Here is a 16,565-nt window from a genome sequence, read left to right as displayed (position 1 = left end):
ATGCATTAATGTGGTGACGTAGGGACGAGCGAGGGGACTGCAAACTGCAGTAACTGACCGGAAGTTAGCTAAAAGAACCATTCCGCTTACAGCACCTTTAATAAAAAGACATGAGAATGTGTGTAAAAACTTTATTTTAGAAATGGTTTGTATGGACGTAAAGTAAAACATGATCAATGTTTCTTTCTTTAAAAGGTGTAATCAGCCAATCTGGAGCACACTTGTTCACTTCAAAATCACTTTTAGTATAGTGGATCTGGAGGAGATAGAGATTCACTGATTCTGACAAAAAGGGGGGTTTCCAGTTGAATAATAAAAAAATAACATCCATGTCCCAAAGAGGCAGAACTAGTACTGTCCATACGTAGAGCCCATAAACAAAAATTGTCTTCAGTGAAGTCCAAACTAAGAAGGGGTAGGAGGACCCCACAACACCGGAGCTCTATGGCAGGACTACGATCTTCTTCTCCAGCTTCTGTTTAGGGAAAATGAACCTCCTCATGACGTCATCCACCTCCTCCAGAGCCAGCTGGGCGTGGAGCACTGTGACCTGGTCCGGGTCTGAGCGGACCACCCACTTCAGGGCCCGGTACAGGTCCAACAGAACATCACTGAGAACCTGGGGAAGATAGTAGACACATGCAGGTAAGACTGGTGAAACAACACTTTGTACACTGGGATTGGAGGCGTGCAACGGGCAGTTTGTTGTTCCCGTTTACTCATGCAAGTCAAGGGCGCTTTCACACCTGCCATGTTTGGTACGATTAAAACTAAATTTGGTGTGTTCCCATCTTTGCTGCGGTTTCTTTGCGTAGGTGAGAACACAGCAATCGCAGTCGGGTGCACAACAAAAGCGGACAAAACAAGCGGACCTGGTTGAAGAGGATGTGTAGAGATACGCTTCCAAACCAACTCTGGTGCTGTCCGTTTGTGGTCAGAACGTGAGTGAAGCACTGCATAATGAGCTCCAGTAACCAGCTACGCTATGCCTTATGTGATGAGGAAGACAATATACCTCCTGTAGTTTCTTTCTGTACTTTACTCACATGGAAATTCTAGCCAATAGGTGTGAAAGAACCGAACCTGCTTAAAACCAAACAATGTATCTTTCTCACATCTGGTGCGACAACCAAGTTAGTGGACTAGAAGCGGACTACCAGGTGTGACACCGTTTTGTCAGTTTATTTAGTCACTAATAGAATGAATGGGCAATACCTATTACGTTTAATGTCATCTGAGATTCTCTTCAAGGTAAATGTGAGCAAGAGAAAGGAAACGTAGGCATGTACCTGTTGAGGTGTATTCATCAAAATGAAACATCAAGCACAAAGAAACCTATTTTTGTTTTCTATATTTACTAAAATAGATTTTAATACATACATAGCACGTATCAAAATAGCCCTTTTCTTTCTTATTCTTCTACATTTAAAGTAATCTCCTTTACACCCAGAACATTCTCAGAAAAAACACAAATCTGGAAAAATTTGATCTAATCCACCATTAAAGGATGCTCGCGTGAAGAGGATGAAAAGAATAGTCCAACATCAGTGACCTCTCATAGCTCTGTGTGTGGTACATATTAAAAAATATATATGTTTTAAGAAGTGTAATTGATGAATATTCCCTGCCTCTTGTCTCATTGTAACTACCCTTTGTGCTCAGGTGTGCCAGGCTCTGTTCTCATGTCACTCTGAGTATCATTATCCACACACAGCTGCTGCTGCCCTCCTCCAGCTGTTCCAGTAATGACAGGACCTGACCTGGGACCAGCAGCTGGACATCTGACTGGATGACTCCAGAGCCACAATGACATCACACTGACTGAGAACCCCATTGCCTTCCCCAAAAATGCTTTCCGTTCTGCTATAGTCCCAAGTCCAGATCAGCCATGATCAAGAATGCTCCCATCATGGAATATGTCTGTCTGAGGAGACAAAAGCGCTCTTAAAGGCCAGGACACACCGGCCCGATAATCGCCGTCGTAGAGTCGGAAGGGGGCGGGGACACGAATCTGTTTGGTGTGTGCCGTGAAATCGGTCGTCGTAGATGTCGTTGGGCTTCTTTTGAGCCGATTGAACATCGGCGGGCAGTCTTTCAGTTGGAGCAATTTGATTTGTGGAGGGCTAGCGAATCAGTGAAGCCCGGAAGTGAGGCGGGTAGCACAAACAGCTAACAACAGTTAGCCATCGTTTTAATGTGTTTGTTTGTTTCGTTCAGCGAGTACTCACATGCATCAACCCTTGTTGACTGCTCGACACCATGCTCGACACTCTCTGCTAAAAATGGTGCTCTTTATGGTCCATAAATATAAATACGTATTTCTATCTATGTTTATGGTCTAGAGAGCCGTCCCATTATTTCCGGCTTCCGTATTTTTTCGGGTCACAATACAGATTAGCGCCGCCTGCTGTTATGGAGACATTACGTCCCGCGCAAGTGCAGAGCGTACGGAAAGTCAGCAGTCGGTTTGGTGTGTTCTTTGCACTTTTTTGGCCGCGACGGGAAGACTGGAGCTCCCTGAATCGGCAGTCTCCATTTTCGGGTAGTCGGACTGGTGTGTCCTGGCCTTAAGACATGTTCACACCTAAAAGTCCTCTTCCTTGGTGGGCACCAGATTTGAGTTGGATACATTGTTTTATTTTTCCGATGGTTCGGTTTGGGTTCGCAAAGACAAAACTCAAACTCAAGGCCGGTGTGAACGCGAGCAAAGAGTAGCTGGGAACAAGAAACCACTGGCGTAGGCCTGTCGCAATACTCACTATATCGACCCATCGTACGATATATAAAAAATAAGCTTGATAGCTTTTCATCCCTCGATATCGCCGTTTGTAGCACGTTTGTTTACATTAGGACGTGACATTTCTACTTTCTTACTACCCGTAAACGCGTCTAAAAAGGCGTTGACGTATGACGTTGCTTCGGCTGTTAACATTCCGTGCTTGTCATTGATGGCTGGATTAGAGCAATGAAAGGCGGTTGAGAGTGCAGGCACAGGGAGAGTGTCCGAAAAGAGACGGCAGCGAAGCAGTTAGTATGATCAGACATACAGTATTCCATTTTTAATCGTTATGTTGTACCCTAAAACTGCGCAGTGATCAGTAAATAAAAAAATCCGGTTGATAATCCAGTCCGAATGCTTCTGTTAAGGAGTCAAATGTACTGTAATGTGATTAGCTTGGAACCCTGTGGTCAGCCAGAGATACAGATGAGCAGGAAACAAGAGCTGATGTGACTGTAGTACACACTGCCTGGAGCTAAGTCTCCTTTTGGTGACAAGCTAACATTTAGCCTATAATCCACCCATTGATGATCACAGGGACACTGGGACTAGATTACAGGACCTACCAGGCTCTGTAACAACAGTGTCTCACTCCCCAAAAGACACATCCTCAACCAAAATATTTAGCTTCAAGCCTAAAGACGTTCTTCTGCCTCCAACATTCCACAGTTCCTACCAGGAAAATCCTTGAAGAGATTCTTGATTGTTTTTAGTGGTTTTCCTTTGACAGAAGAGACATTCTTAACCATGGTGACAGGGGTGATGGTTGCCCCAATGGAACTTAACTCACCACAGCGACCTTTTGGCATTTGTCCATACAATGGCAGTGAATACATAGGAATGAGGAAAGTTGACAAACATGTATCCACACACCCCGGCTCCTCCAATATCTATGTGTTATGTGAATTCATTACTGACCAAAGCAAAAACTAGGTTCAAGCAGGTTCTGGAAAATTAGAGGTCAACACAGCAGGGGCCTTAGCGGTTCAGATGTTCACAGTGCTGACACCGGGAAAAGTTTGTTTAGTGCCAGCAAATACTGGACATTTAATTGATTTTGTCAGAGTAAAATAACAAAATAATGCATGCATCTGTCCCGATAACAACAGATTGATCCATTTGAACCATTGATTGAGTTTTACCTGCATGTCAACATGAGCTCAATGTCAGGCTATTAAAAGGTGAAGTAAGGGCCCGTGTCCACCTAACGCCTTTTTCCAGCGTTAAACGCTGGCTGTGCGCTCGGGAGTGTGTCTACTGAGCATTTTTTTCGGACGCTGTTTTCAAGCGTTTTATGCGCTGGGAGAGAGAACGCTGTGAGCGGGGGAGAAAAAGCTGATCGTCACCAGTCACTGTCAGACCTATGATCAACACTGGTTTAACTGTTTAGGCTTGCAGTTTTCTAGTAGGCTGACGTGTGCGCAGGAAACGATCCGTAAGAGATAAAAAAAAAAACAGCGAATCAAGTGTTCGCCTAATCTGCTCCCACAAACGGGCTCTCCTCCCTCTGTTCTGGTCATTTTAAGTCACTATTTTCGTACAGTTTCGGATAAACAGGGACGGAAAAAGCAGTTTCTCTTCTGTCTTCTAGGTTGCCAAGGCGACGAGTCCTGATGATCTACCATCTGATTGGCCCGTTGAAAAAAGCGGTGGTGAACTTTTTTCAACTGGAAAAGCTCGAAGCGACCGCACAAAAAGGCAAAAACGCTTGAAAAAAAAAAAAGCTGGGCGCAGCGCCTTTTCTCCGAGCAGCCGCCTTTTCTCGAGGCGGCCGCTTCTCATTGGGAATAAATTGAAAAACGGCGCTTGTGGTCGGAAAAAGGCGTTAGGTATTTATGTTAATATAAGTGTTAAATCGCTCTTAATTCATACAGTCATCACTTACATAATGTGCGCGTTTCATAAAGCCGATCTCTCAGTCAGCTGCTCTGCATGTAATCGGCAATTAAACTTTTCGGGGATCCCAAAACTGATATCCAATCAGAAGAGAGAACGCTACAAACCGGCACCTGTCTCACTGCCGGTGCACGCACAGAGCGACAGATGGGTGAATGTTTATGAGCCTACAATGGCCGAGCAGGTAAAAATCCTTCTCAATGTCTGTTTTGATGGTTTTTATCATGTTTTATCACGCTTACTTATCTGAGATGATACTAGATAACTCGCTGCTTGAAGACCGCAGTGCATTAATGAGGTGACGTGGGGACGAGGGAGGGGACTGCTAACTGCAGTCAGTGAGAGGAAGTTAGCTGAACTGACCATTCCGCTTACTGAACCTTTGAGTCTTTACTTTAACATTTAAAAAAGGCACAACGACTTGCTCAGAGTGTTTTATAAATACATGTCTGGTTGTGGAACTGTTTGTGTATCCTTTCATGTAAAAGGAATAGAGCAGGAGAGTGTGTAGGTGTGTGTGTGTGTGTGTGTGTGTGTGTGTGTGTGTGTGTGTGTGTTAATACCTGTGTCACTTTGTCACTGAGGCCTCTGAGCAGCAGGGTGATGACGTGGACGGCTGCTCTCCTCACCTCCGCCTCCTTCTCTGTCTTTATCACAGCGGTCAGACAGGAGCTCAGCTGCGCACGCACACACACACACATTTAAACATGAGGACATAGGCAAAAAGCTATACTGTGCAGTTTTTTTTTTTTTTTCATGATGTTGGTTTTTCACAAAGACTCAGCTGAGTTGCCTACACGGCTGAGGTCGGCCTGAGCACCACATTGAAGTGGTTGGACTGACATTGATCAGACATCTAAACCAACATGGGCCCGCATCTCTCCCCCACACACACACACACACACACACGCACACACACACACGCAGGGTGAAAAATTACAAGTGGGAAGGTTCATGAATAAGCATCCCTGTTCTTCCAGCTGACAGCACTGCTTATTCATTCCAGCAGGCTACAGTACACACACACACACACACACACACACACACACACACACACACACACACACACACACACACACACACACACACACACACACACACACACACACACACACACACACACACACACACACACACACACACACACACACACACTCTGCTGCAGCATAGTACGCAGTGTGTGTGCATGTGCAGCACTCACATATTTTTAAATAAAAAATATGACTGCGTTTCTCCTTAAGAGTTTGATTAGATAACATGAGCTGCTGCAAAGAGCCAGCAGGATCCTGTTTGAGCGTGCTCTCTCTCTCTCTCTCTCTCTCTCTCTCTCTCTCTCTCTCTCTCACCTCTTGTGCCAGCGGTCCCAGAGCATAGTCCAGCCTCTGACAGAGCTCTCCCAGGTTAGACAGGCTGCTGGCCCTCACGCTCTGGTCCGGGTCCCTGGTGCCCTGCAGGAAGACGGCCACCAGAGGACGGCCAAGGTGGGGCGCCAGTTCCCCTAGAGGAGGGATCAGGAGGGCAGGTTAGTTCAAACGTTACATGATGCATAAAAGTTGGAGTCAGTGATTCGCGGAGAACGCTTGTTGTCAAAATAACTTTGTCAAAATCAGTGAATGTCTCTTTACCTTACCATAAATTCCCTGCTACCTGGAAATACTGTGTTTTTTGTTTGTTTATATATATTTTTGCCATTTGTATGATTTTATTTTATTTTTTATTTTATTTTATTGATAGTGTAGACTAGAGACAGAGTTGAAATGGGGCAGAGAGGGGAGTGACATGCAGAGAACGGCCGCGGGCTGGAATCGAACCCGGGTCCGCAGCTGGCCCATGGGGGGGGACGCCCTACCAACTGAGCTAAGGGCGCCCCAGAAATACTGTGTTTTGGTGAAAAAAACCTAGTGTTAATACACAGCCTAGGCTCTGTAAATGGGTATGTTGCTAGCTAAGGTGGGCCCCTTGGTTTGCATACCTGTATACAGAGCCTAGGCTGTGTATTAACACTGGATTTTTTTTTTTCAGTGAACACACAGTATGCACAGGTAGGGGATCACGAGAAGATATTCACAGAGTTTGACAAAAAGTGATTTTAACAACAAGCATTCTCCAGAATGGGAGAATCAGAGGATGCATCCTACCGCCTTTGACTGCTTTGCCAAATATTGGATGGATTGCAATGACCTTTTGTAAATTCATCCATTCCCCCTTCAGTATAGAATTATGATTACATGATAGGTTATCTTTATTATGCCGCAAGGAAATTGTTATGCAAAACCAATGGCATTCCCCATCAGCCTTAGCTTTACTTTCAGATAGTGCCAATTAAGAAATGTTAGCATTGAAAGCTTAACTAACTTAACTGACTGTCATCAGCAGGTTAGCATTGCTGTGTGTTGTGCTGTTACTCTTCCAAAACACTGCTGTGTCTTAAAGCCCAGCAAGCTGCTAGCATAGCTGTTAACTCTTTGTTTGATATCCGTCCTAACATTGTATGTTTGCTTAGTTTGGAGAAGAGAAGATTGCAATGTCATTAATCACTTACTGCCATGAGCTGATTCACTCAAATCCTAAACACAGCTTGTTGTGTTATCCCTTTAACTAACCAGATTAATTTGAGAGATACATGCTTTGGGAACATAATTCAGTGGCGATCCGAGGCCAGCAACTGTTAGCCAACCAAAGTGGAGGAGCCAAACATTCATGTATTCTACTTTAACTCAAACCGGGACAGTCAATTAAGAAAACCTTTCTTATTTACAAATGACAGCCTGGCCTAAAAAGGCAAATCTTGGTCCCACTCTGGGTGTTCAATTCAAACACAGAGGCTCCTCTGGACGTGTGTGTGTGAGTGTGTGTGTGTGTGCAGCCGACTGAAGGTCTATCCAATCTCAGCCAGGATATTATAAACCCCCCGATTGTCCCAGGGTTAGTGGTACGATGGCAATCTGGCAGATAAAACCAGAGCGGGGGGGAAACCAAAACAGGCTATTCTATCAGAGAAAGATCCTGATACACAGGCTCCCTTCTGAACAGAGTAGTGCATGGACAACAAGCCAGCACTGTGGCTTTTGTGGTTATGGTGTGGTGTTTGAAAGCTTTATAGCTGTCCATCACAGACAAATATACATGTAAACAAACATGGACACATAGACACACAAGCACACATTGTTATTCCTGCAATGTTAACTACAGGCAGAGTTAAATAACTTTGTTCTTTTGACCAGATGAGAGCAAGACTACAACAATTTTTTTTTTTTTTAAACACGGGCAATACGGCTAGTTGAAACCCCCCAACCCCTGTCAATTTCCATTTTGTCACTGTTGCTTCAGTAAACGACCCCGCTATCTAAAAAAAAAAAAAAAGTTGTATAAAGCTAGTAACAGTAAATGAAAGCCAACAGTAATAGTGTGGGCTGGAAAACCAAAACAATAAGCTTTTTTTGGATCATTCTCAGGGGTTTTGTCACAACGAGAGACGCCTTTCACATTATCTGTAGTCGTTTGATCCATTTTAAAACATACACATTAGTTTGATGCAGCTTTCACTCAACTCAGACTGTATAGAGTTGTTGTCACCATAGCTATTTTGGCATTATCAGGGCTCTGTAAACAAAATTTTATTTATTTATTGCACAAACTATATGACTGGCAGTCAGAGCCTATCTGTGAGTTTAAATTGGATTTATAAGCTGTAATAATGTAGTTTATCCATTCCCCCCCCCAGCACTTGTGTACAGCACCTGCGACTATAGTGCAGGTTGCCAGTTGCCATCACTGGGCCTGGCTGTTTATAGCATACAGCTGCACCACGTTCCAGCACAGCTGCTGATGTTAACCTGTATTTTGGTGTATTTTGTCTGACAATGTTGTGTTCATACATACTGCAGGAACTGAACAAAGGTTCGGACGTTCATCCATCCAATTAGGTTCACTTCTTTCTTACTTAAACAGATATAAGAGTTGTATAGATCCTCACATCTCACTGTAGAAAAGTGAGCAAAAGAGTATTCCCCAAATGATTGACTAAACCTTTAAGTGATAACATGGTGTTTAGAAGACACATACAAGACATGACAAGGCAAGACAGAGAAACAATGAAGACAAATATGAGACAATATATATAACTAGAAATGCAATTCCTGAAGAAATTGCGGTGTGAATGCTGCGCTGCTGAACTGAAGCTGATGCTGATACTGATGCTGAATAAGCTTCACTGCTGAATGTTGATGAAGAACAAAGAATGAATATACCTGAATGAAGAGAATGGATGAATAATGCAATGTATGAAAAATGTGGAATATTTTGAAGTTTGAATGGACTTTTTAGCTGAAATTATGAATGCATTATGACCTTGAAATTTGACCTTTAAACTCCTCTGAGGTCATAATTGAGTCATAATCAACATCTGCGTAAAGTTGGAAGAAAATCTGTGTAAGTCTAAAATCTTGCAGTAACCGGGATTTGAACCGCAAATCTTTGTATTCCAGGGTAGACAGTAATACGCACTTTGCCACCCATGCTTAGTCTGTGTTATGCCACTAACACATAGCATGATAACATTTCATATTTGATGCGGGTCTCGAACCCTGGCCTTTTCGACCCGAACCCGTTGTACCCTTTGCCAGCACAGTGGGGTTCTTGTAATACATTCCCAATGGGGATTGTTTGGTGTAATAAACCTTTAAAATCCTATTGCAGAGGTGGGATTGGAACCCGCAACCTTCCAGTTATGAGTCCAAAGCATTAACCACTACGCCACCAAACAGGTGTGTACCCATTTGGCGAACTATGGAAAATAGTTCCTCGTTGTGCACTTTCCCAGAATAGTGGGGTTCCTGTAATACAATCCCAATAGGGATTTTGGGTGTAATAAACCTTTAAATATCTCTGAAGTTATGAATTTTATGAAAAAATTGTGAATTATGGAAATGTGCTCCCGTGCAAGACGGACATGGGACACTTTGAATCGAGTTTCTACGATGAAGTATGAACGAGTAGGAGGAATCATAATTTTGCATGAAATATTAATTTCATAAAAAGTCGAATTTATTTGAAGTTATGGATTTTATGAAAAAACTGTTCATGAGTTATTGTTGTCTGGAATGAGCTGAACATGTAGACGTTAGAATGGAGTTTCTAGGATGAACTCCCAGGGAGGAGAAGAGATTTGAAACTTTTCATAATTTTGGTTTAATTGCTTATTAATTATGAAGTTATGAATTTTTTTGAAAATGTTGAATGAAAGCCGGAATGTGAAAAATGGGCTGAATATGAGGATAGTTGAAGGAAGTTTGTGGAATGAAGCATGTTGAAGATATGGCCGGGCCTGAAAAGCGGGCGGAATAATAATAATAATAACTAGAAATGCAATTCCTGAAGAAATTGCGGTGTGAATGCTGCGCTGCTGAACTGAAGTTGATGCTGAATAAACTTCACTGCTGAATGTTGATGAAGAACGAAGAATGAATATATCTGAATGAACAGAATGGTTGAAAAATAGAAAGTTTGAGAAATGTGGAATATTTGGAAGTTTGAATGGACTTTCTAGCTGAATTGAGGAATGAATTATGACCTTGAACTATGACCTCCAAAATGTAATCAGTTCATCTTTGAGTCAGAATCAACATTTGTACAAAATTTGAAGAAAAACCGTCAAAGCGTTCATGAGATAATGCAGTCACAAAAGGCAATGTCACAGTGACCTTGAAATTTAACCTTTGACCTCTAAACTCTTGTGATGTCATCTCTGAGTCATAATCAACATCTGTGCAAAATTTTAAGAAAATCCGGTGAAGTCTAAAATTTGGTGTTGGAACGGGGAATTGAACCCCCAACCCTGTGTTCAGCTCAATCAGGATACTACCATGTAATGTCCTGAAGGAGCTGAACATGTAGAATGTGGTATGAAGTGTATCGGATGAAAACTGACTGAGTAAACGCAACTTGAATTTTGTGTGTGTGTGTGTGTCTGTGTCTGTGTCTGTGTGGTGTGTGTGTGTGTCTGTGTCTGTGTGGTGTGTGTGTGTGTGTGTCTGTGTGTGTCTGTGTGATGTGTGTGTGTGTGTGTGTCTGTGTGGTGTGTGTGTGTGTGTCTGTGTGTGTCTGTGTCTGTGTGTGTGTGTGTGTGTCTGTGTGGTGTTAGTGTGTGTCTGTGTGAGTGCGTGTGTCTGTGTGTGTCTGTGTGTGTCTGTGTGGTGTTTGTGTGTGTGTATGTGTGTGTGTCTGTGTGGTGTGTGTGTGTGTGTGTCTGTGTGGTGTGTGTGTGTGTGTGTCTGTGTGTGTCTGTGTGTGTGAGTGTGTGTGTGTGTCTGTGTGGTGTGTGTGTGTGTGTGTGTGTGTGTGTGTGTGTGTGTGGTTGTTGTGTGTCTGTGTGTGTGTGTGTGTCTGTGTGGTGTGTGTGTGTGTGTGTGCGTCTGTGTGTGTGTGTGTGTGTGTGTCTGTGTGTGAGTGTCTGTGTGGTGTGTGTGTGTCTGTGTGTGTCTGTGTGTGTGTGTGTGTTGTATGTGTGTGTGGTGTGAGTGTGTGTGTGTGTCTGTGTGGTGTGTGTGTGTGTGTGTGTGTGTGTGTGTGTGGTGTGTGTGTGTGTGTGTGTGTGTGTATTTTTTTCGGACGCTTTTTTCAAGCGTTTTATGCGCTGGGAGAGAGAACGCTGTGAGCGGGGGAGAAAAAGCTGATCGTCACCTGTCACTGTCAGACCTATGATCAACACTGGTTTAACTGTTTAGGCTTGCAGTTTTCTATTTAAATCGTTACATTTTAATATGAGTAGTAGTCTTATGAAACGGAGAATACTTTCCACCATCCTCTGTTTGGAATTATGGAAATGTGCTCCCGTGCAAGACGGACATGGGACACTTTGAATCGAGTTTCTACGATGAAGTATGAACGAGTAGGAGGAATCATAATTTTGCATGAAATATTAATTTCATAAAAAGTCGAATTTATTTGAAGTTATGGATTTTATGAAAAAACTGTTCATGAGTTATTGTTGTCTGGAATGAGCTGAACATGTAGACGTTAGAATGGAGTTTCTAGGATGAACTCCCAGGGAGGAGAAGAGATTTGAAACTTTTCATAATTTTGGTTTAATTGCTTATTAATTATGAAGTTATGAATTTTTTTGAAAATGTTGAATGAAAGCCGGAATGTGAAAAATGGGCTGAATATGAGGATAGTTGAAGGAAGTTTGTGGAATGAAGCATGTTGAAGATATGGCCGGGCCTGAAAAGCGGGCGGAATAATAATAATAATAACTAGAAATGCAATTCCTGAAGAAATTGCGGTGTGAATGCTGCGCTGCTGAACTGAAGTTGATGCTGAATAAACTTCACTGCTGAATGTTGATGAAGAACGAAGAATGAATATATCTGAATGAACAGAATGGTTGAAAAATAGAAAGTTTGAGAAATGTGGAATATTTGGAAGTTTGAATGGACTTTCTAGCTGAATTGAGGAATGAATTATGACCTTGAACTATGACCTCCAAAATGTAATCAGTTCATCTTTGAGTCAGAATCAACATTTGTACAAAATTTGAAGAAAAACCGTCAAAGCGTTCATGAGATAATGCAGTCACAAAAGGCAATGTCACAGTGACCTTGAAATTTAACCTTTGACCTCTAAACTCTTGTGATGTCATCTCTGAGTCATAATCAACATCTGTGCAAAATTTTAAGAAAATCCGGTGAAGTCTAAAATTTGGTGTTGGAACGGGGAATTGAACCCCCAACCCTGTGTTCAGCTCAATCAGGATACTACCATGTAATGTCCTGAAGGAGCTGAACATGTAGAATGTGGTATGAAGTGTATCGGATGAAAACTGACTGAGTAAACGCAACTTGAATTTTGTGTGTGTGTGTGTGTCTGTGTCTGTGTCTGTGTGGTGTGTGTGTGTGTCTGTGTGTGTCTGTGTCTGTGTGGTGTGTGTGTGTGTGTGTCTGTGTGTGTCTGTGTGTGTCTGTGTGATGTGTGTGTGTGTGTGTGTCTGTGTGGTGTGTGTGTGTGTGTCTGTGTGTGTCTGTGTCTGTGTGTGTGTGTGTGTGTCTGTGTGGTGTTAGTGTGTGTCTGTGTGAGTGCGTGTGTCTGTGTGTGTCTGTGTGTGTCTGTGTGGTGTTTGTGTGTGTGTATGTGTGTGTGTCTGTGTGGTGTGTGTGTGTGTGTGTCTGTGTGGTGTGTGTGTGTGTGTGTCTGTGTGTGTCTGTGTGTGTGAGTGTGTGTGTGTGTCTGTGTGGTGTGTGTGTGTGTGTGTGTGTGTGTGTGTGTGTGTGTGTGGTTGTTGTGTGTCTGTGTGTGTGTGTGTGTCTGTGTGGTGTGTGTGTGTGTGTGTGTGCGTCTGTGTGTGTGTGTGTGTGTGTGTCTGTGTGTGAGTGTCTGTGTGGTGTGTGTGTGTCTGTGTGTGTCTGTGTGTGTGTGTGTGTGGTGTGAGTGTGTGTGTGTGTCTGTGTGGTGTGTGTGTGTGTGTGTGTGTGTGTGTGGTGTGTGTGTGTGTGTGTGTGTGTGTCTGTGTGTGTGTCTGTGTGTCTGTGTGGTGTGTGTGTGTGTCTGTGTGTGTGTGTGTGTGTGTGTCTGTGTGTGGTGTTTGTGTGTGTGTGTGTGTGTGTGTGTGTGTGTGTGTGTGTGTGTGTGTGTGTGTCTGTGTCTGTGTGTGTGTGTGTCCCTCTCTCCCTCTCCCTCTCTATGGAGCATAAGGGATTGGAGTTTTACCTACATTAGCCAATAATGTCATCGTTGAGTCAAAGGCAGGTGCACGTTCAGGGGTCACCATGGTAACAGACAGCTAATCAGTGTCAATTGTAAACAGCTGGTAATCTACACACGTACGGCCACTTGTCTCCCCAACCAGATCACACAGACAGAGGTTTTAAATGAACGCATAAGCCCAAACTGCTTCTCATATCTCGCAAACCGTTTGTCTGACAGAACAAATGATCGTACTTTGAGAATCAGAAGATTCCAATTAATATTCAGTGTCAAATGTGTTTCTTTAATGTAAAAACGTTTTAGTTGAGAGCAATTTACGTTTAGATTTCTGGTGTTCTTTTTTATTCCCTCTCCTCCACTCTGCCACACTCTAAATATCACTAAAATTGATGTTACATGCGTCAAACATGGCTGAGTAATTTGAAAACTATGCATTTTTTTTAAAAGGTTGAATTTTAACAATGAAAGACGAAAGATAGCTGAACTGTTTCTCGAAGAAATTAACTTTGTAGGATGAATCATCAGTGAGCTTGAAGTGTTAGAAATCAGTGCAAAACGCTTCGCGTTTTGTGGATTTCCTAATGCATTCTCAATACAGATTTTGGGTGTAATAAACCTTTAAATATCTCTGAAGTTATGAATTTTATGAAAAAATAGTGAATTATGGAAATGTGCTCCCGTGCAAGACGAACATGGGACACTTTGAATCGAGTTTCTACGATGAAGTATGAACGAGTAGGAGGAATCATAATTTTGCATGAAATATTAATTTCATAAAAAGTCGAATTTATTTGAAGTTATGGATTTTATGAAAAAAATGATCATGAGTTATTGTTGTCTGGAATGAGCTGAACATTTAGACATAAGAATGGAGTTTCTAGGATGAATTCCCAGGGAGGAGAAGAGACTTGAAACTTTTCATAATTTTGGTTTAATTGCTTATTAATTATGAAGTTATGAATTTTTTTGAAAATTTTGAATGAAAGCAGACATGTGAAAAATGGGCTGAATATGAGGATGGTTGAAGATAGTTTGTGGAATGAAGCATGTTGAAGATATGGCCATGCATGAATTTGGGCGGAATAATAATAATAATAATAAATACGTAGAATATCAATGCTGTGAATGCTTTCAGCATTCACACCAATAAATACGTAGAATATCAATGCTGTGAATGCTTTCAGCATTCACACCAATAATGCCTTAATGCCTTATTCAGGTTCAGGTAAATGGTAATAGGTCAAGTGAATGTCCTTAACAACTTGAATGTGATCAAACAGCAGATGATGCTCACCCATTGCCCTGCTGGCCCTCATCAGGACTTCACCCACTTTGAGGCGGGTTTCCAGGGAGCGCTCCTGGTCGGATGTAGTGAGGGAGGGGCCGTGTTGGAAGTCTTTCAGGAGCCTTTCCACAATCCTCTCAGGGAAGGAATCAGCCAATACAGCCAGGCCTAAAGACACCATTACACTCAGTCCATCTTCCTCATTTCCAAGAGTTACTATTTCAACCACTAAGCAGTGGCTTAAACAGACTAGTTCTATACATGGATGATCCCAAAAATCAATGATACCATCAAATTTGGCCAAGCGGTACTTTTACATTACCTTGAATGGCTGACAGGTAGACGAATGAGTCTTCATGCTCCACGTTTTCTAAGAAGAGCTGGAGAGGACATACCACGTACATGATTAATCACAGCAATAATACAAGTCCCTTACCCACCACAATTTGTACATTTAGGTATAGGGACCTGGTCGAGGCAAAAATAAATAAATACAATTACGAGGCTAAAATCTGAATTTAACAAGAAGATATCGCTATTTTATGAGAAAAAAAATTAATAGATTATAAATATTACGACGAGAATACATTCATAATTGTAAATGAAACAAAGTTGTGATATTATGAGACTAAAGTCGTAATTTTAGGCTGTGTGTTATTTAAGAGAAGAAATATCGTCTTTACCCTATCAACGAAGGACGAATGTGTAGCATCTTGGGAAATTATAGCATACTTCTTTCACAGGGAAATACTTAAAGGAATACTTCACCCATACGGAACCAACGTTCTATCATTATAAAATCACTTTTATAATATAAAGAATGAGGTTTTTCTTCCCTCAGTCTTTCCTCAGTCTTCCTTTGGCCCAGCTGTCCTCTTAATCCTAACCCTACATTTTCCCATATGTGATGTCACGCATAGGAAAATGTAGGGTTAGACGGTGAGACCATAAAAAAAAATCTTTCTGCCTTTTCTCAGGCTAGGATGAACCGATTTCTAAAATGTTTGCACATTTATACTACATAGGATCTCAGAGTTAAATACACCTTCATATTTCCACTGGTGAAGTAGGTCTTTAATCTTTTATCAAATCAGCACCACGTTATCATACATTGCTGTTGACTGTGTGTGGCATGGCCCGACACCTGAGACAAACAGAGGGTGACATTGACGCTGCCATTAGACTGCTCTCGTTTTGTAGGTTAGCAGTAATACGTTTTCATGAATTACATTCACTTTCTCTCGTAATATTGCGTCTTTCGTCACGTCAAATTATGACTATATTCTCCTAATATTACGATATCATTGTCTCGTAAAATCACAACTTTATTCTAGTGATTGCATCTATTTATTTTTCCATGCTGTGGCCCTAATACTTTGTGGTACCATTTCATGCGTGAAAGACATCAAAAACATAAATATCCAAAATGGATTTTCTTCCAGTAGAACCAAAGAGGATCAATACTGGCACAGCACTGAATACATAGAAAAAACTATCAAAGGGAATAATCCAAACATTACCCCCAGGTATTTCTAAGAGGCCCCTGAAGATGTAGGTTAGATTGGGTGAGGGGATCATGGGGGAGGAGTGGGGAAAAAACACAGGGCTTTCAAATAGACAGACAAGCTGGATAGAATGGGCAGGAGTTTGGGTTAAAGTAAGGAGTAATATGTGAGGAAAGAACATACAGGAGGCTTGTAAAATATACAACAAACACCACCCACAAAAATCAATGAAGGGGGTTTGTGCTGTCACAGTGGGGTGTTGAAGTTTATCTAAGGTCCATATAGTGAAGGGGCTTCTGATGACAGAGAATACTAAATGAGTTGTTATCCCTTTTTTTGCACGTGCCACCTTAACAAGTCCCTAGAGTGCGCTATTGTCTCCTAGGGCTGATCTGGCTGG

At 42.1% G+C, this 16,565-nt stretch overlaps 1 protein-coding gene across 1 annotated transcript in view; it reads right to left on the bottom strand.

Annotated features, from left to right (window-relative positions):
• Positions 1 to 141: 141 nt before the first annotated feature.
• tango6 (transport and golgi organization 6 homolog) overlaps positions 142 to 16,565 on the bottom strand; it is a 30,085-nt gene continuing 13,661 nt past the window's right edge. The window contains exons 15-19 of the mRNA XM_080028578.1: positions 14,983 to 15,040; positions 14,670 to 14,828; positions 6,022 to 6,173; positions 5,239 to 5,352; positions 142 to 619 (exon numbers count right to left, since the gene is read on the bottom strand). Of these exons, the coding sequence (XP_079884704.1) occupies positions 443 to 619; positions 5,239 to 5,352; positions 6,022 to 6,173; positions 14,670 to 14,828; positions 14,983 to 15,040 (660 nt within the window). The 3' untranslated portion in view covers positions 142 to 442. The remainder of the gene's footprint in view (positions 620 to 5,238; positions 5,353 to 6,021; positions 6,174 to 14,669; positions 14,829 to 14,982; positions 15,041 to 16,565) is intronic.

This window comes from Ammodytes marinus (genome assembly GCF_949987685.1).
Source record: "Ammodytes marinus genome assembly, chromosome: 5".
NCBI lineage: Eukaryota > Metazoa > Chordata > Actinopteri > Uranoscopiformes > Ammodytidae > Ammodytes > Ammodytes marinus.
This window is presented reverse-complemented; position numbering and strand designations above follow the sequence as displayed.